At 40.5% G+C, this 20,808-nt stretch overlaps 2 protein-coding genes and 1 long non-coding RNA gene across 7 annotated transcripts in view; all 3 read left to right on the forward strand.

The window, feature by feature from the left end:
* The window catches only part of prrc2b (proline-rich coiled-coil 2B), a 31,285-nt gene extending 24,564 nt beyond the window's left edge, over positions 1–6,721 (forward strand). For 4 of the 5 annotated variants that reach the window (XM_036140224.1, XM_036140227.1, XM_036140226.1 and 1 more), the window contains exons 27-31: positions 1,313–1,468; positions 1,619–1,698; positions 1,825–1,906; positions 2,082–2,285; positions 4,125–6,721. In XM_036140224.1, the coding sequence (XP_035996117.1) occupies positions 1,313–1,468; positions 1,619–1,698; positions 1,825–1,906; positions 2,082–2,285; positions 4,125–4,274 (672 nt within the window). In that variant the 3' untranslated portion in view covers positions 4,275–6,721. Of the gene's footprint in view, positions 1–1,312; positions 1,469–1,618; positions 1,699–1,824; positions 1,907–2,081; positions 2,310–4,124 lie in introns of all 5 variants that reach the window. The other variant, XM_036140228.1, reaches the window with a different exon arrangement.
* A 2,489-nt stretch (positions 6,722–9,210) lies between these two features.
* Positions 9,211–11,847, forward strand: LOC118563935. Its single transcript, XR_004931541.1, has 4 exons — positions 9,211–9,320; positions 10,595–10,739; positions 10,869–10,973; positions 11,121–11,847. It is a non-coding gene; the product is annotated as an uncharacterized LOC118563935 (long non-coding RNA).
* Positions 11,848–12,541: 694 nt separating this feature from the next.
* edf1 (endothelial differentiation-related factor 1) lies at positions 12,542–17,891 on the forward strand. The gene is made up of 5 exons (XM_012868961.3): positions 12,542–12,800; positions 15,035–15,086; positions 15,254–15,414; positions 15,533–15,626; positions 17,281–17,891. Exons 1-5 carry the CDS (start codon positions 12,723–12,725, stop codon positions 17,337–17,339), a joined length of 444 nt encoding a protein of 147 aa, XP_012724415.1. The 5' UTR covers positions 12,542–12,722; the 3' UTR covers positions 17,340–17,891.
* Positions 17,892–20,808: the final 2,917 nt, after the last annotated feature.

The raw sequence follows: 20,808 nt of genomic DNA on the forward strand, positions 1-20,808 counted from the left end.
TGTTTAACTGAGTAAAATTATTGTTGAAATTGCACATACTTTTCTTAAAACGCTGAGGTTATTCATAATATATTGTGTAAAAGTGAAATTAACTTAATATAAAAATCAACAACAAGTCCACTTTTATTAGTTCTATTTAAACTTGCAATGAGTTAACTCGTGTGGCCCTCTTGAGATCAGATTAAGCTGAATGCGGCCCCTCAACTAAAATGAGTTTGACACCCCTGCTGTAGGTGTTATACTTCAGCGATGGTATCAAGGTGTTGCTGTATTGTATCTGTAATTCTATTGGTTGTGCTGCTCTTTTTACATCTCTTTGCAGGTGATGAAGCAGACTGAAGAAGTTTTGTCAATCTCTCTCTTCTGTCTCCTTCTTTCACCTTTTCTCCTTTTTTTCTTCGTCTTCTTATCTTCTCTCTTCTTCTACTTTGTCAATGTAGTGTCCACATAACATTAATTGTTCCCTACATAAATCATAATAAAACTATTTACATGTATAAATCAAGCAGAGCACGATGGCGAAAGTGATAATGCTCCACTTGTGAGAATAAAATCTGTTGTCTCTGTCTGGCATTAAGACAATTCTTATTGCCAGACAGGACACTATTTAAAACAAACAAACAGATACTTTTGATGTAAACTACCTCACCTTGCTAGTAGTAGTAATAATAACGAGCTTTTTTCACATTTTCTCACTTTCTAAACGCAGACCTGTGTGTAATAAACAGACACAAAATAGAGTATCATTATGAAGTCGAAGGAAATCGATTCATATTTCTCAAAACATTTTACAAAATAAAACCACAGAAGCGTGGGAAACGTTTGCATTTACCTGCTTTTACGCTGATACCCCCTAAATAAAGTTTGGGGCAACCAGTTGCTCTCAGATGTCACCTGGCTGAGTTTGTCCACCTCTGATTTATTTATTCTCAGTGTAAAGCTGATGATGTTAAGGCATCATCAGGTCTGGATGAGAACTTTAGCGAACGGACGGCGTCACAGGGACTAAGAAACACGATTGAATTTACTTACGGTGTCAGGGTAAAGGGGTCTAAACGCAAACCTTTTAGGTTTTTACTTAAAAATAGAAAGTTACAGTGAAGTGTCCTTCCTCTTTATCTCTGCACTATTTTGTGTTGGTCTATCAGATGAAATGTGTCACATTTTGTGATTTTTAACTTGGAAAAAGGTTTATTCTGAAAAGGCGCAGAAGTTTTATTTTGAAGACTTATTCAAATAAAAGCAATGCACTATAGTTGTCGATGCTAAATCAAACGGTGCGATGTGTGATTTTTTTATTTTTTTTCTCCAGGTGACGATGCCCCTTCCTGGCTCGCAGCTGCGCTACGGCTCAGCCCAGCAGCACCTCATCCTCCCTCAGTCCATCCAGCTGCAACAGGGACAGGGACATCCCCGCCGGATGCTGCCACAGGGCTCCCAGGCTGCCGTCATGTCCGGCAGCAGGGAGGTCAGTCTTCTCTTTGTGTTTCGCAGCCTCCAGTGCTGATCATTTTACAATCCCCTTTTTGTTTTTAAACACTAACCACTTATAATTGGAGTAAATAGAACTGATTTTAAAATCCACCCCCTTCCCGCCCGTTTTTTTGTTTTTTTTCAGGGCTCACAGATGGAAATGAAAGGATTCCAGTTCTCTGAGAAGCCCAACCATTCCCCGGGTTTGTCTGGCGGTTCCTACAGGTGCTTCCACCTTATTTGTTCAGATTGTACAAAGCCGAGCTGCATGTTGTGATTAACGTAAGAATGCGTGTAAACTGTGTCACGTCGCTCTTAAACGTAACGTTAATAAGGGTCTTTCCTCGTCAGGCCGGGGTCTGCGAGCCCCAGTGGAAAGCCTTCTGGTCCTGGCGGGCCTATGGGTCCTCTGCCTACACTTTTTACTCAGCAGGTGTGTATTTTCCAACATACTAACCCTTGGATGCTATTATTTATCTACGTCAGCCTTTTAAAGTTGGGCCAGTCTTCCAGGATGTTTTCTCTAATTAAAATGTAACTCAGTATATTGACTTTATGTCCCACCACTGATCTGCTCTACGCTGTCTTCATTCTCTGTCGGTTACCAGGTGTCGCCCGGTCAAGGCAGCATGGTAATGCACATGCGACCCCCCACCACAGGCCCTTTCCCCAGTCCCATTCAGAGACCTGTCATGCAGGTCAGCAAGCCTGTCATCATCCGCTCCCCCCCTTACCCCAACCGCGACCCCTCCCATTCCACCCCTCCTTCAGTCCCTGAGCCCCCAGTCAAAGGGCCAGAGGATGGCATGAAGGTGAGCCACCCACTATAAATATAGGTAATTTATTTTTAATCCATTTTCTTTTTCTCTTTTCTAAATGCTTTTTCATTATTATTAGTTTTCTTCCTTTGACCTGAAGTCTGTTTATTGGCGCGGTATAATTTTGCAGTGTTTATCTTAATACTAGTAACTTGTTTGAGTTAATCATGTGAAAATGTGTCCAATTTCTGACTTTCTCTCTCTTTGTAACGGCAACAGTTTTTAATGGTTAAATTAAATGCTGTCAGATGATTATATATATATATATATATATATATATATATATATATATATATATATATATATATATATATATATATATATATATATATATATATATATATACACACACATAATGTAATTCTTGTACATAGCTAAGATATGATAGGAAATATTAGCATTTTTGCATTTAGACTACAGTTTTGTACTTGCTTCTGATTAAACCTTATTACTGATTCACTTTAAGTCTGGTAAAGCATTTGTGAATAGCTTGTTTGTCTCGAGTCAGTTCTGGTAAACAGAAACCTAGATTTACTTTATCGGTAAGAGATAACTGATGTTTTTGGGGGGTTTTTTGGTGTCCAAATTATGGTCTTTAAAAATCAAAGTAATTATTTCCACCATACCAGTTTTAGAGAATCACTATTTCTCTGTAGGAAATGTAAATGACATTTAAGATGTTTTTTTTTTCGTTTCCTATATCAGGATAAAAAGAATATTTAACACCCTTAACAATAAAAGGTTTAAGAAAATCAAGTGTTTATTTTACAATAGACATCCCATCTGCATAATTAAGTCTGCTGATGCAGTAAAACCATCTAAAGGGATCTGTACAAATTTACAACGAAGATAAATTACACCGGAATGAGTTACTTCATATTTCTTTCTAAGAATGAGTATGATAAAAATTTTATTTGTTCTTGGATGCCTGATGACGATAATGACAACGATTCAGTACTTTTTTTTTCTACAGAATTGATTCAGAATTAATAATGTTCAGGTTTAATGTTAAATGATTAATTTAGAGTAAACGTAAAGCAGGCCTTTACATCGTGTGATCAGTTATATGAACAGCAGAGGCTACAGCACTCTTGTGTAAGAGAGATTTTAGCGTTATAATAAAACAAAGGTAAAGTTGATATTTTCTTGATATCTTAAAACCATATTTAATGTAGGAAGATAACTGCTAGAAGGATTAGTGCAGTTAGAGAAAAACAACTCGTCTGCATATTTCCTGCTGACCATTACTTTGTGTGAGATTTCTAAAAGTGTGCCATCAGTTTTTAAATCCAGAAGGTTCCCTGATAGATAGAATAAATCTCTTTAAAGCAACCAAAAGTTTATCTTTACTGTACCACATCGAACCTTCCTGTCATCTCGCTGTTGGAGCATCCTGGATGAACGAGCTAAAGTTTCCTTTGGTAGAAGTTTGGGCCTCTTCGCTTCCTCTTGAGACTTTGCTGATGCTGAAATGGTTTAACTTTGACTTTTATTCCCTCAATAATAGCTTTTACACTTCATAACATCATCAGTGCAACCTAGTAGCGCTTAGGTGCGTTCACTGATCAAAAATTTAATTCGATATTTTGGTTTCTGTCAGACTAATCAGATCGGGTCCAGCAAAAAGGGGGAAAACATTTTTTTTTCTCTCATCTCAAGTTGTCAGCTAGTTTTCAGAGCAGGTCCAAAAGCTGCAGGTGGAGGAAATAGTCGAGCTAAATAAGCCGCTTTACCAAATGGGATAAATACTGGAAGTTGTCATTGAGTGTAAGCGTTTGACTCGTCAGGCAGTACTATATGCCCTTCTTGGATTTTCTTCTTTTTCTTGTGTAGAGCAAAGCGTTGCGAGAAGTGCGCAAATCTTCACCGGGGGGCATGACCAGCAAACTCCAGGAGCCCTTGCCCTCCACGGGTCAAGCCAAACCAGCACGCACCGGAGCCATCAAACCCCAGGCTGTCAAAGTAGAAGAGGGCAAGGCATAACAATGGACCTTGAAGATCCTCATCACCTCCAGGCCTGCCAGCCCCACGGATCCTGGACCAGACGTCCCAGCCTCTGAAACACCCACATTATCCCATGGCTCCGAAGCGACGTGGGGAGGGGGGGGGGGGCACCCACACATGCAGTTACAACGAATTAGTGATGGACTTCCAGAACTGGACACTTACTTCACACCAATTATAGAGATATATATAAAAAATATATTATGCATACACACATACCATCTTTTAAGCTGATCTCTCCAAGGTCATCTTTAACTTATTATTAGACCCTTTTTAAGGAGAGATTGGTTTGGAGGAAAAAAATATACTTGTTTTGTGCTTTTTTTTTTTCTTTTTTCTTTTTTTTTTTTCCTGGCAAGTGTGGAAAAAAGAAAGACGGCCAACCGGGACGGTTCACTTTTCAAGCTGTTTTGCCAAACTGTGTTTGCTTCCTGTAAAAATGAACTGTAAGCCCTCCAGAGCAGACAGGACACTTGACAACACGACCTACTGTAAGAAGCAAAGTCTGTTATTTCCTATTTTACAACTTTGAAATGCAGTGGGGCACTTCCTTTTCTTTTTTTCTTTTTTTTTTTGTCGTTTCCTTTCAGATTTTGCTAGTAAATAAAGGTTACCTTCATGACCACCCGTTCAAGCCACCTGTGAAAGATTGTTTTATTAATTGATTCTGAGAAAAAAGCTCATTTCCTTGCATGTCGGCATTGTGCATCACTCCAGCGTTGCATCTGTGAAGGTACAGGAACCCCACCCCCCCCCCACCCCACCCCCACCCCAAACACAAGCTGTCAGAACTGCTTAGATGAGTAGAAAAGATTTCCTTTTCTGAAAGCTGTTCTTTTTTTTTTTTTTGTCATATTCTGTTGCTCGCTCTGCTGTGTGAAATTAAAGGAAAAGGACGGACATTTGGCGAAAATCGCATTTCTTCCGCGGGAAACGGCACTGGCGTCGACGTGGCGTGTGCTTGTGACGAGCTGAACGACCTTGCGGGACTCCCATCTAGCAGCTGTCTCACAAAGACTTTCATCTACACGCTGTACGGATCATGATCAGCTAAGCTGGCAAGAGTTTTGGACTTAAGAAGAGGAGGGGGGGGGGGGGGTCAGTCATACGAAACCCTCAGATAGCTCAATGAAATGAAAACTGTTGATTTGCTCTGGTTGTAATGAATTCCCCCTGTCTGTATGAAGATGTGACATTGTTCCTGTCCTCTGCGCCGGGGATCACCTGAACTTGTCTTGGGCTCCTGAAGGAGATTTATATTAAAGTATAATTCAGATCCTACCCAACAGCACTAGGAGTGGGGGGGGGGGGCAGAAGAAACGGTCCAGTTGATCAGCAGCTGGTCTCTGAAGTGGAACTAGCAATAAACACAACCTAACAGATCACAAGCTGCCGGGGCCCCAATTATAGACAGCTTCCTTGTGTTTTTTTTTTTTTTTTTCTGTTTAAACTGTTACAAGAGGCATCAAGAACTTGCTGGGTAAAAAGTAAAAGTCTGCGTTCTGTTTTGATGTGTACGCTCAGCCGTTCCAGTGGATTTGCGAAGAAATCCGTTTTTCTTTTAGGTCATAATCTGCGCTTAACTTGGTCGTTACTGGTTAGACGTTACCGTCGTGCTCCATGACACTACAGGATGTTTTATTTTATTTTATTTTTTTAACAGTGTTTCACTGGTTTATATGTAAATGCGTACTTAGCTGTACAGTCGTGGCTCGTCAATATCGGGGTTGGAGGCTGAAAACTGGCATTCGGTTTTAAATATTGTGGCGCCATAAAGGATGTAATGTTCAGCGAGTCACTGGGCTCTTAGCAAGGACTGCTTTCTGTTGGCCTTGGAGGGTTTTCGTATATATTTCTGCAAAGGTTCATGACTTTTCATTATCTAACACCACAAAGATGCTGCCCTGACTTTTTCTGTACTTTCTCTGTGATGCGTTATTTTATTTTTTTTATTTTTTTGTCAGAGGACCAGTGCATCCGGTTCAACATTTTTAGATTCTCCTTTCAGGTATTTGGTCTGTGCTTTCCTTTTGATTTAAGATAAAGCAGCTTATTGAGAGGGGGAAAACCGAAGCAGTTGTGGTTTCTTAAATGTATTGCTGATTAAATTTACTTGCTGAAGTATGAAAATCAAGTGTGCAAAATGTCCCACACCCATGATGTAAATTATTGACCTATAGTTGTTTGATTTGATTTTTTTTTTTTTTGTTTTATTTTGTTTTGTTTAACTCTTACGAAGTTTTTTCGTCTATAACGGGTGGGAAAAACTGACCTTGAGTCTAAACACCAGCATCGGCCCGCAACACAAGTACTGCCAGCTTGGAAAACCATTGTCACTTGCTTTAAATATTTCCCTCACAAGTTCCATGTATATGTTGGGCTCATGATACTGCCTCAGAAAATACTAAAGTCATTTTAAAATCCAACAAGTGTTGATTTTTGATTTTGTTTTGTTTTTTTTTGCTTTTGTTTTTTTCAACAAAGGCTTGTGTGCACATAGGTACTATTTACCAGAAGTTCTTATAATTCCTGTTTTCCCTATCAAACAGCCTGCCGGTTAGCCTTCAAATGAAACTGCATATCAGCATCAGCCAACAAAGTCCTGATCTCTGGTTCTCCAGTCTTGAGGCATGACAGGCTTCGTTCTTGTATCATTAGCTAAGGAAGGTCGTGATCCTGTAGGGAATAATTGGCAAAACTGCAGAATTTCTCATTTTCTGTTTTGTTTGACTTGCATTATATTTCTTACGGAAAGCTCAACACTACCCTTGAATTTCTGTGCTGCCAGTTTCTGCTCGAATGAATGAAGCCTCAAGCATTTTCTCATCTATTTCAAGTTATTTAATCAATATGAAGAGCATGTTGAACTGAGATGATTGGAAAAAGCTAAAGCAGTTCACGGCGGCAGTGAGAAGGGTGTCATTATTTGGAGGGTGGCGTTCGGCCTGAGGTGCTCCCAGTCAGTGGCACCCCGCCTCAGCACTTCTGGCTAGAAAGTCTTTCCTACATTTTCGCTAAGAGGATAAACTTCTATTGAGTTATGTTGATTTTATTTGGTTGAATACTTTAACTTTTTAAGTCAATCACTCCTGTCTGTGTTTATCGCCTTCCTGTCATTGCTTTTGGTTTTTGCGCGCCGCTGTCAGACATAAACTGGCTCTTTTTTTTAGGATCAGTTTGACATAAAAAAATGTTCCTTTTGCTGTGTTCTTTCTTAATATCTACAGCACAAACCGTGCCAAGGTTTCATGCTTCTTAAATTAATTCCTACCCTGTCATGCTGCAAACTTTGAATATTTTTAAAGGGATTTTAATACAACAGGTCAACACAAAGTAGCACATTATTGTGAAGAGTGGTTTTAGAAATATGGAGGAGTGCCTTTAGCTGCAAATACAGCTGAAGGTGGTTTGTGGTGTCCGTCTGCCTGCCTTTCACGTGTAGACGTTTCATCCCAGTTTGATGAAAGGAAGTCAAACCGAGCATCTGTGAGGAGTAATTTTCAGGTTTTACCAAATGTTCTGGACTTTGACAGGCCCATTCAAAAACATTGATATACTTTGACCTGAAACCATTTCATTGCAGCCATGGCTGGATGAGGGCTGCTCTGGCTGAGTCCTGTTGCAGTCTCAAATACGTTTTCCCCGATAATTGTTGTGCATTTAACTCCATCCATCTTCCCACCGAGTCTGACCTGCCGTCGTTGCTCCTGCGAAAGTCTGACATCCCCACACAATTGTGCTGCCAAACCGTGTTTCACAGTGGTTATGTACTTTAGAATATTTGCGTGGTTACTCTTCCTCAGCACAGTGTTTTGCATGTAGGACAAAAAAAAATGAATGAATGCCTTTTGTTCTCATCTAACCAGAGCATCTCCCTCTTTGTTTTCTGTGTCCATTAAGGCTTAAGGCAAAGTTTATGTGCTGCTTCACAAGTTTGCTGCTGGTCTATTACATAATCCATTCACATGCAAATAAGTGGTTGTGGAATGGAAAAAAAAAAACTGAGGGCAATAAGACTCTTTAAGGGTACTGTAAATGTGTTTATGAAAAATGTGCTTCTCCATAACAGTGCAACTATTGGTCTGCTAGATTTGGCTCACTGTTTTCTGGCTAATCTGGATCACACTCTCAATGAACAAAAGTAAAGATTAAGTAAAGATTTTTACAGTGGTGTTCAGGAAGTTTTCCCTTGTTTTGTTTGGTTTATTTTGTTTGGTTAATTGTATTGTATTCCACCTTGGGTGTAGCAAGCCTTTTCCAGTCAAATTCTAAATTGACATTAACCAAAAACAAAAAACGTTTTTAGGAGAATTGGACCAAAACTAACCCTAAAAAAAAGTAGAAAGGAAAACTGTGTACAAAACAAGATGATACAAAATATTGAGAATTGTTAACGTAATTAACTTGAAACAGTGACCTATTTCAAAGCATTTTGAAATAGGTAAAATTGCACATGAAAAGAAAGAGACAGTGCTACTTCCTTGGAGCAAACTAGAAATCAGTCTTGGGTGAGTTGTGTGTATTGAGATCACAACACATTCAAGCATATTGGTCATTTAAGACATTTGGAAAATAAAAAAATACTGTAAAAACTAAACTTTTCTGGCAAAAACATCCACACGAAACTTTGTTCAGACAGTGCCTCATACTTTTTTTTTTAGTTTTATTTTTTTTTAACCAGTTGAAAATCATGACATAGGTGCAACACTGCCACCACGCGTTTGGACAGACAATTGCAAGGAGGGGAAACAAGTTTGTTCTTTCGCAGGAGGAAAAAAGTAATTAGACCATTGATGACATCTCCAAAGATATGTTGTTATTGTATACTTTGGACAAAGTAAATCCTTTTCATATTTTTTTTTTTTTTTTTCAGAAAAACAAAAAGGGGGGGGGGGGGGGTTCTTTAAAGTTGAGGAGGGTTGTGGGGGCGGAAGGAAGAACTTTTTTTCCCCCATTTGGGAATGCGGAAATCTTCTGCTTCTGCAGCCCCGGGTGATTTTTCTGTGTTTAACACGAACAAACAAGGTAACGTTGGTTATGTTTAGCTTTTTTCTTTTCTTTAAGTTTCCTCGCGAGCGTCGCCACGCCGCCGCCAACGGTGTCTTTGATGTTTTCCTGCTCGCGCAAATAACGCGATATGTTTAAATGAGGCAGATTTTAGCTTTAACAACTGGGATGTTCTAAATAAACGACCCCTGCACGTTCCTGCCCCAATCTATATAATAAAGATAAGTCTCGTTCTAATAGTTATATACCAATCAGCAGGGGCGGATTTATGAAATTCGGGGCCCTAGGCAAAGACGGGCATGGGGCCCTTTTATAATAAGAAGACAACACACAAAACAACAGGTCAATTACACACATAGACATTTTAACAGAACATACACATGAATTATTTGTTTTACCTTTTGTCTGTCTCTTCCTGTCCATTTTCATGTCGTTTTTCTTTTTGCTCCTTGTCATCCCCTCCCTTTTTATTCTCATTTTATTGTCTTCCTGTCTTTTTCTAAGTATTTGAGGTATGTTTTCTGATTCTGCTGTCCCTTTTACTCGTAGGCCTCTCCTGTCCCTTTTTCGTGTTGTTTTCCTCTCAATATTTTCGTTTTTATCATCTTTTCTAGTAGCTGTATTTTCTTTCTTTTGTCCCTAAAATGTTATTTTGTGAACCTTAGCCTCAGCAAATCTTGCACTGAGGTGATCCATATCCACTGATTTCCTGACTTCAGTGAGGAAGGAGTCTTCCTTCATCAAGCCCATTCTCACTCAGCTGATTGTTCTTTCCTGTGTTTCCAAAAAAGACGACAGCAAAAACAACAATAAAACAGTCCTTTTCACTATAGACAAGCCATGATTTGCTTATCTGTTGGTAATAAATTCCTTAAGATATAGAGCTCCTGTTTTATGAATGCATAACTGAAGTTATTAAGGACTAAAACACCTGGCAAAACTACCCGTAAAACCTAGAAAAGCCTGGAGCAAGGTCAAACTGTGTTTAATATAATGTCCACATCCAGATGGAACATGGCATAAGCACATTCAGGGTTACATAAAGTAACCAAAGTTTGACAACCATAGACTTAGGCTATGCCCTGGAGCTGCTCTGTTGATTCCTTAACTAGTCACTGTTTCAAGTTAATTATGTAATCAGAAGATTACCGAGGTATTTCCGAGCCAAAAGGGCCAGGTGTTTAGGTATAATCTGTACTGTATAGAAATATTATATTGTCAGGTTTTGGGTATAATAATATAGTTTTATTCATTTACATGATCTTTGTAAATAACCAATATTTTTTTCCCAGACCCAGGATGGCCAGTAAGAGTGCTGTCAGAGCAGACGAGGGCCTGATGATGATGCAGGAGCTTGATGATCGGCTGAAAGAACAAATTGACAAACTTGAGCACATTCGTCTGGCTGCATTCGAAGTGAAGGACAACTTGTCTGGGGTGCTTTTTTTTTTTCTTTTGTTATCGAGTCCTCATCTATAATCAGAAAGTCAAGCTACATTTTTACGTATGCTCCCCTTGATGATTTTTGTCCCCCCCCCCCCCCCCCCCCCCTCTCTCCTGAAACAGAGCAACAGTGATCTGAGCCAGTCCATCAGTGACCATTTGGAATGGCTAAAACATCTGTCCGATCGAGTTGAGACGCTTCATGTGAACACAGATGTGTTTGTTCAGGTGGGAAAAAGACGTTTTTTTTTTTTTTTTTTTTTTTTTTTTTTGCAGCTTCTTTTCGGCAGCTCGAATACCGTGAATTCCTTCGACTAGCATGTAGGTAGGACCAACGTAATGCTTGTTCGTTGTAATTCCTCTGAATGTTTCCAGATGAATCCAAAGCCTCGAACGTGGACATCCAGACGTGGTTCCAGACAAAGCTTCCGTTTGGGACGTCTCCAGCAGGCGGACGATGCTGCGTCTGAGTTCGGCTGGTCCCCAGTGCGGATGCGGCGCAACAGTGATGCTGCGTCTGAAATGTCGTGTAACTGGTGAAAGGGAACCCTGGATCTCATACCTACAAAAGAAACGATGTAATCCAAAAACAGTATCGAGATTCAGCTATCTTTTTTTTTTTTAGGTACTCTAAGTTTTTCACTTAAAGATGCAATTCCTTCATTAGTGGCAGCACACCTGAATTTTTAAAGGAGCACCTGTATGTAGCTACTACAAGCACTTCCATAAACACTTTCTTTATATGGACCTCCAAAATGCTCAAAATTAAATAGATAAATAAACTATATGAAATAAATATCTACATGTATAAATAATAGATTAATATATTATGTGACAATGAAATTGTAATAACTGAATGCATAAAAAAGTATAAGCTGATTATTATGAAACGTTTTCCTTTTCCTCTAAAGATGCACTCATTAATTCAAAAGATTATTTCAATGTCATTTTTTTTCATAATAATATATGATTTTGAGCATTTTGGAGTTGCGTATATCCAGCAGTACCTCAGCGATGTCCCACTATAAGCGTATTAGATTAATGAAAGTGTTGTATACTCACTGTTACCTCATACAAAATAAAAATGTTGTTTTCAAATTTTGTTAAGCCTTGTTCATTTGCAAAACAGCTGAGCGATATACACATGCTTATAACTTATTTTGTAACAACATAAGCTGTTTTCTCCTCTTTCTGATGCAATGTGCCATTTCAAATATGAAACTAACACAGGCTTTGGCAAGCATTATTATTTGGATTCTATTATATGGGACTCTGGAAAGAGAAAGAGGAGGGTAACATCTTTTGTATTTTAGATTCTTCAAAATAGTCCCCCCTTTGATTTAATTTGCACATTCTTGGCACTCTCCCGATGAGCTTCATGAGGTAGTCGCCTGGAATGGTTTTCCAATAGTTCTGGAGTTCCCAGAGGTAGTAGGCTACCGTAAATAAAAAATAAAGACACACCATTGAATGAGGTGTGTCCAAATTATTGACATTTGGTAGATTGACAGTTGTGTGAATAATAATAAAAAAAAAGATTTTATATATACACCGCAGCAACAAACCAACTGGAAGGAATATTGCGGGTATTCAAGAATATAAATAGAAGATATCTACAGTCTTACTGATACCCTTTATGTAATTTCTGCCCGTTACTAAAGTCATTTTAACCAAGAAATGTTAGATACGTATAAATGGGTGGTGTTTGATAATATCTTACAATGACTTGCCATACTGGCGCATTACGGCGCTAGAGCAGCAGAGGGCGCTGCTCGCGATCAACCGTTCTGTCACTGTTAACCCCCTCAGTTATAAATAAAGCTTCAGCAGAACGCGTGGGTGATATTTCTAGAAGGAGCTGACTCTGCGAAGTACAGCTAGTACATTATCTTATTTAAAAAGGGGTTACCTCCTCGCGTACCGAGAGCATTTCAACTTTGTTTTATCGATTGAAAAACGTTACGGGTCCCTGAAAACATGGCCGAAAGCGACTGGGATACGGTAACCGTGTTGAGGAAGAAGGGCCCCACTGCTGCCCAGGCCAAGTCCAAGCAGGTCAGTATGGACGCGTTTTGTTTCGTTCGTGTTTTATTTTTATTTATTTATTTCAGGTTGAGACGTTCTCCGGCGGGACATTAAAACGACCTGCTCGAGGCGTCTGCGTCGTTTCCCGTTGGAAGTGGTTTGGTTGCTAGTTTACGGGTCGGATTTTTGAGCAGGCAGTGCCTCCGCCTCGCGTGGTTTTTAGTCTAACGACAACAGTTGAAAACGGGCTCATCATGCGGGTCCTCAGGGGCGTGTGAGACGAGCACGCTGCTGCCCTGAAACAGTCACAGGCTGGGCAAAAAAAAAAAACAGCTTTAAACGTGGCAGGGGTCCCCTTTTAGGTTGAAGTTAGAAAGTGAAAATATAAGCGATCCCCGTCTCGTACGTGTTAAAAGTTACGCACGTTAAATATTTTGCGTGTTTACATGATGTCATAAAGCGTTGTGGTTGTGAAGAGGGGCTCGTTATTGGCTTTTTAAGTACGTGTTATAGTTTTTAAACATACGAGACTAACCTGGTTACATTAGGATGTAAGTCTACTGTGAAATTCAGGTTTATTTTTCAGGGTTGACTGGAAATGATTGCAATTAGAGGCTCAAAATGGTTACTGATCTTTTCAAGTTTAGTCATTGAAGTAAAAGGTCAGTTTATTTTTAGAATACAAAAGAAAAAGAGCTATTTTTTATTGTCATTGAGTGAAGAAATTCAAGTGTACCAACAGCAGAGGAAAAGAGATACGGAAGCATGCAGATGGACACAAAGGTTCATAATAAATGTAGAAACAGAGAATGTACTGTGAGGGGAAGATTACAGGATAACACAAACGAGCAGTACAGTTATAAAAAAAAAATAGCAGTAGGATCATTTGGGGGGGACATTTTTTCATTTTTGTGTATAGTTCTGCATGGAAAAACGACAAACTATTTACAAGAAGCAGAATAACTGCAGGGGTGTCACCAGAAGCTCCTTGTGATAGGCCAAGACAAATGAAAAAAAACAAACAATAGATGGATTGAAAACTCTTGCACCGGCCCTTCTTGTCTACATTACTCCCGAATAAAACCCAGCTTTTCTGCGTTCTAGACTCCTGATTCGTGTCTTTGTAATGCAAACGCAGTGTAAGGAATGCTGCACTGCGGACGCAGCTGTGAGGAGGTTTAGGTCAGAGTTGTAAAACTAAACCTGCAGATATTCACGGCTCAGGCGGGCGAATCTGTTGACGGGTTAAACTATTAGTTGTCCACTTCACAAACCCGTGCCCGTATTCACAAAGAATCCTAAAACTCTGAAGCAGGGACGACGGTGGAAACAGAGAGAGCTGATTGGCTGATCCACCACCTGCACTGTGGAGGAAATGAGCACATAAACTTCTATAGCAATCATACAGTTATTAATACGTAGATAAGATAAACTTTATCATCCCCATAGTGGGAGATTAATTAGTTTCAGCGACCCGACGGGTTAAATGCGCGGCCCTAGTAACGTCATTTTATTGAGGATAAATAAATAATAGGAAAAATATGACTTCATCTTGAATAAAAAGTGTGAATTGCATAATAATGTTAGTAAATGGTCATATGAAGTTTGCCTGTGTGATGCCTTCTCCTCTCTGGCTTTTGATTGCTGTGTATTTGCGCCGTGATCCAGGGACCAATTCACCCTTCAACACGCCTCTATTCTCCTCCCTTGTTCCATCAACCAATCACAGCTCTTGAAAGACAGCATCACACATAGCAGCGGGGTCAACCACGGCAAGTTAAAACTTCTTACTCAGAGTCACCCTCGGCTCCTATCTAAGCCTAAAAAAATATTTTTTAGGCTTAGATAGGAGCTCTCTGAGAATCTTTGTGAATATGGGGCAGTAGCTAAAAGAAACCTCTGTGATCCCTGCGTGTAGAGAGCAGAGCTGAGCTCAGATAGCCAAAATAAGTCCTCTAGGCTCTGTGGTGTGGAACATGGTTGTTGTTTAGGCTAAGCTGGGCACAACTTTCTAACTGCAGGTAAACGTGTGACTCTGTTTGGGGAATATTACTGACCATGATGCCATTTTGTTGAGTCAATACACCAAGATAAGCAGACTTGTTACTTATTAAGCCCGGTGCTTGGAAGGGACCCACCAAAGCGGACGGGCCCTACCGTAAACACGGCCATAACCTACTTTTTCCATCAATAAACCAGCTGTTTGTTTGGACACTTGTCCCCGCTTTCATCTTCTTTCTTTTTTTTTTTCCTCCTATTTCCAGGCGATCACGGCTGCTCAGAGACGCGGGGAGGACGTCGAGACGAGCAAGAAATGTAAATATCTGCTTTCGCTACAAAGAGCTTTTTTTCCCCCCACAACTTTACATCATGTTGCTGCCCTGATTAGAGTTTTTAATCCAAACATAACCGTCCCTAAATAAGCCCTAAAAGCTGCGTCTGCACGTCTGCTAAGTGCCTCGGTCGCCTGCTTTGTCGCTCAGGGTCTGCCGGGCAGAATAAACAGCACCTCGTGACCAAAAACACGGCCAAACTGGACCGGGAGACGGAGGAGCTGCACCACGAGAGGGTTCCTCTGGAAGTGGGCAAGGTCATTCAGCAAGGCAGACAGGAGAAGGGCATGACCCAGAAAGACCTCGCCACAGTGAGTCTACGCCTGCAGACCGACAGCAATGCAGCCGTCAGATGGAAACGCTGGCAGATACATTATTATGCTGCACACGTTCCTCTGGGTTTTCTTTAACTTCTGTTTTTGTCCTCAGAAAATAAACGAGAAGCCTCAAGTGATTGCCGACTATGAAAGCGGGAAGGCGATACCCAACAACCAGGTCATGGGAAAAATAGAGAGAGTCATTGGTAAGCGGGGCGCTGATAAAGATAAACACGTGGGAATGTTGCACGTAGTTCACAACATTCAGACAAGATACCTGCAGATTCAGAGGGAAAAAAATGGATTCAGTAAAACTACCAGTACAGCGTTTTGGAGACTTCTATAAAATCCTGTCGCTCAGGAAGATTAATTGTGGGGATTCACTTTGGAGAGAGGGATTAGATAAAGTTCCTGCTTCTTTTCTTCATGTTGAAACAGTCGGAGCGATTAGATGCGTCAGCTCTGCAGCAGGAAAAACGATTAGAAACCCAGAAACGGGTCGTTCGCTCCGTTCCTTCTGGTGACGAGGAACTTGTTGGACTCAGGAAATGAAAGTACTGCTGATTAGGGCTGAACAATTAATCGCAATTTCAATATAATCGCAATTTTAAAGAACGCAATTTTCAAACCGCAGAGGTCTGCAATGTTTGGCAATGTAACAATTAATGGATCAGACACGTCCTTTTGCTGTTGTTAATATGTTTAAAGTGGGTTTGGCTCCACATGGAAGGGAAGAGAGTTGCAGCAGTGAGATAATCCAATTTTATTATTTGTTTTAGACTTTATATAATCAATACTGTTTTACCATAAACTTTCAGGAATCTCACCATAGCATTAGGTACGATGAAACCGATTAATACATAGACTTATTTGTTGGTTTCACAAGGATTGATGTCCAATTCAACAAGCTATTCTCTTGAATTATAATATATAGATTAATAAAAACTGTGAAATTTCTTGTTTTTAAATAGTCCTTGTTTACAAACATCTTTACCTACAGGCCATTTTTGTTGCCTGTGGTTAATGCGGAGAAAAGTCAAAATTAAACAGGGTGCTTGCGCAAGTCTTGAAAGTCTTAATAAGTATGGAATTTTGAAACACTGTTTTCCAGACCTTGAAAAGTCTTGAATTTTGTGTGAAAGTCTTAATAAAGTATGGGAAAAAAATGTGTGGTAGAATTTTACAGTATGCTCAAAGGCATTGTGAAATGAGAAATAGGAAGGTAGGCTATAAAACTATAATTTTACTAACTGGTCACGTACTGTATTAGCCTAATGGAATCAAACACTTGTTTGATGTGAAATTCATGTACTTGTGATTTTCATGTTTTGAAACGTTTTCATCAGTAAAAGCATAATTTACTGTGAATAATGCATTTGTTCATTGAATACTAGCCTATAAAAATTAACATTTCTAATAAACAGTTTGTTCAATCTCAACCAATGAAGTAGGCAGTAGGCACACAAGTATACAAGTACATAAAGTTAAGGTCTTGGGAAAAAAAAATATCAGTTTTGAAAAAGTCTGGAATTTTAATTTGGAAAAAAGAGCAAGCACCCTGTTATGCCAACAACCATAATTGTTAGCTCAATTATGGTTGAAATATATCACAGTATAGATTTTTGCCAAAGTCGTACAGCCCTAATATGTTTTAAAAAGACATGATAAATTAAACTGAAAATAAATAATTGCATTAAATCGCAAAATTAAGATAAAAAAATGCAATTAGATTATTTTCCAAAATCGTTCAGCCCAACTGCTGACAGGAAGGTTCAAGGATGATGGGGAGGTGGAGAACCTTTAGTTCAGTATCAGGTCTTCTGTCGCTTTGAGTGATGGCTTTATTTTTTTTTCTACTAGGCCGGAAGCTGCGTGGGAGAGAAATTGGGCAACCCCTGGAGCCAAAGGCCAAGAAATGAGCACAAAGCCTCGAAATCAGCCCTCCCCGTCCCCATACGTCACCTCTAACCTGAACCCTTTCAGAACCCTCCCCTGACCCCCTACCCACCCCAAGTATCCCTCTCCTCTCCTCCAACCCGCTCCCTTTCCTGGGCTGATCTCACCTGCGTCCTGCCCGAGGACCCGGTGACCAAGCGCACCACGAGCTGCGCACCGACGGGCCATCCGCAACACTCGATGTAAACAACATGATTGAATGCATATTTCTTCAGCGTCACAGATTTAAAGAACAGTGAATTTCTTTTCACCTTTTTTAGGCTTTAACATGACGGTGGTAAGTCGTTCAGAAGGTGACTTCCTTTTCACGATCAAACGAGTCTGACTAACCTTCGAATCTGAGCATGTTGTTAAACCACAAGTGCTTGATTGCATCCTTTTTTTTGTTTTGTTTTTCTCGTTTATTCTCCACACTTTTAAGACAACTGGGTGGATGTTAATACCGTGCTTGAAATGTTTTAATGCTGTACTTTGTTTTGGTTTAAGAAAAATAAAGTTTGGCAGTTGATGATGACGACGATGTCAAGTTTTAAGATTTGAGAGCAAAAGTGTTGTTCGTATGTTTGGTAAATTTAGATTTGCTTGATTTAAAAAAAGGTTTTCAACTTCAGATGTTATGATAGAGGTGATCCACCAGGGGGCAGCGTAGGATCAGATATTCCTCTAGATCAGGGGTTCCCAAACTCTTCATCCTGCTACCCCCAAAATAACAGCCAGAGCCTAGCGGCCCCCCTTTTTGTGGTAAATTATGAGAATAAAGCCATACAAGTACTGGAATAAAGCAGTATTTTCCTGCACCTTTTTTTTTTTTCCTGCGTTAAAATGAGGAATGTTGGGCATGTTGCAAAGTTTTACTTTGAGATCAGTTTCACAAATAAGGAAATACTAAATCTTTTTACCCACGTCAACAACAAATCATCAGAGACCTCTTGGGGGGGGGGGGTCCTGACCCCCCACGCTGGGAACCTCTGCTTTAGATGGTCCTATAAAACCAACGCGAAGCTCCACAGCCTTGCAGGATTAATTATGTGCATCCAAGCAAATAAGATGTCCCTCAAAGAGGTCTAACCATAGTTAAACGACACAACAGAGCAGGAGAGAAATCCAGGGTAACACAAATGAGCAGATCTTGATTACCGGCAGGGTTTTGGGTTCTCTGAAATACTTTTTTTTTTTCTTCCATTGGGTATTGCTGCAAGCGCATTTACCACAATTACCCCGGCATTGCGTTATTTAAACGTTTCTCTTTTAATTAAAGGGCGCTCTTGTTGCAAAATGGTAATGGAAGTGCCGGATTCAAGGACATGTTTGTGTGATTTAAAGGCTGCTGGCGGATAACTCAGCCAGAGAGAGGTGGTCCCGTTCTTAATTGATGAGGCCGTGAAATTTTGTCTGGCTCTATGTGAGTTTTGCCGCAGAAACGGGAAAGGCTGCAACACCAACTACTCCGGAGGAAGGATGCTGAAGCTGTGTGCGCCACCCAGACCTGGGCAGGAATCTCATGTCTGTATAACAGGATATGAAAAAAAGTTTTAAACGCAATCAACAACAAAAAAAAGCTTTACTACAGGGTAGGACATTTAAACAACTGATCCACGACATCAAAAAGTGCTGACACCTTTTAATGTTTGTAGAATAAAACTCATGTCTGGTTGACTGGTTCTATTTAGATATTCATCCATGACTTATGTTCTGCCGTATGTCAGGGAACCGAGCCTAAATGGCGAAACTGGAGCAGGAATGATATCATCTCAGATGAGGTCTTGTCTCATCTTGCCTCGTTGTTGTGCGTCACACATAAGCAGGCATGTGACGCACATGCTCGTTGCGTCGCGTCCACCTGCTAGGGGTGCGCTGCAGGTCGCCATCCAGCTGGAAGATCCCATATCTCCATGTTAATGCTGCTTTTCTGATGCTGCGCCACAAAGTTCCCTCACCAATGTCTCACTGTGTGCATACGCGCTGAGATGAGGGCCACGCGTCTGTCAACAACATGGTGCAAAACTAAAACTGCACAGAAAGGTAGAGTAGAAGATGGTTATATTTGGGACGGACGTGCCTCCCACTGAAGAATGTGTTGAGAATTTGGAAAACGAAAATAAGAACGAGAATCTGCACACTTGGCAAAACTTGTCTATTTGGAAAGAGATGGGGAAAAAATAACACGTCAGAAACTTCATCTCAACATCCTCAGTACCAGGATAGTTGTGAAAAGAAACGGCAGAACTACTCTCGTCTTTTGCTTTGGAGGAAAGAAATCGCCTGGAACGGATTAATGTCTCTATTTCCTGATGAGTTTAACTGGACAAAAGAATCAAATCATTTTTGTTAATAATTAAAAATCCAATTAGTCAGAAAAGTAGGAAACTCTACTATATAGCATATTTCTTCCAGATTTAGGATTGTGCAAAGAATTGACGGCTGCAGTTTCCCCTCTAATAATGATAAACTGTTTTTATAGCAGACTTTATGTTCTTTAAAGGTCTCTCCTGTTTGCATTGTGAAACATTTTACTATTAATAATAGTTCTTCTTTTTCCAAGAAGTGTTATAAACCAGATGTGCTGTGTATTTTTTTCTCCCTTTTTTTTTTTTATATATATCTTCTAATCAGGCGGCACGGAGCAGCAGTTTGGTCTGCTGCTGCTGAAGGTCTCAGGTTGGAACCGCCGCCTTGGCTCATTCTGCTTGAACTTTGCATGTTCTCCGTGTGTCTGGGGGATTTCTCTCCGGGTACTCCCCGCCTCTCGCCCAGTAAGAGGTGTGTACCAGATAAGGACACCTGCGTCTAGACAATGGATGGATGGATATATTCTAATTGCAGTTTTCATGCTGCTTCTTAATATCTGTTGCACTTTTTTTAGAACCAAATGAAGCTGCTGCTTGGCATCTTTGCCCAGTTTGATGCTTCGTTGTTCTAGTGAGTGCAGTCAGTTCAAGAATGCCTGTGTGCCATTTTTGATGCTGAAATACACATTTTCTGAAGTTTTTGACATCCTGTTCAAGAGACAAGCAAAAAAGAGGGGTTGCTATTGTTTTAACCTGGGAGGGGGGTGGGGGTGAGCTCAACAGGCTGCTCCAGCCTTGGTGGGAGTGTGTGTGTGTGTGTGTTTGTCTGCTTGAGGGAGAGGGAGACTGAGAGCAGGCAGCGTTCCTGGAAATGCCACTCCATTGGCCAAAACACCATAGCAACATGGTTCCACCTATGACAGGGGAGCAGCCGGTGGTTTGAAGGAGTGATGTGAAGCAGAAAGCTGTAGGGTGGGGTGAGTTGGAGGCAGCACAGAGAAAGGACTGGGGTGGGGAGGGGGTCCAGGTCTGAGCTCTGTTTTGGCCCCGAGGCTCCAAACTCCAATTGAGATTCCTCAACACGACCAACCTGTTGATGGGGTGGGCGTGTGGCGTGACGCGCCGTCCGTCTTTCACAGCTGCA

This window comes from Fundulus heteroclitus, chromosome 8 (genome assembly GCF_011125445.2).
Source record: "Fundulus heteroclitus isolate FHET01 chromosome 8, MU-UCD_Fhet_4.1, whole genome shotgun sequence".
Classification (NCBI taxonomy): domain Eukaryota; kingdom Metazoa; phylum Chordata; class Actinopteri; order Cyprinodontiformes; family Fundulidae; genus Fundulus; species Fundulus heteroclitus.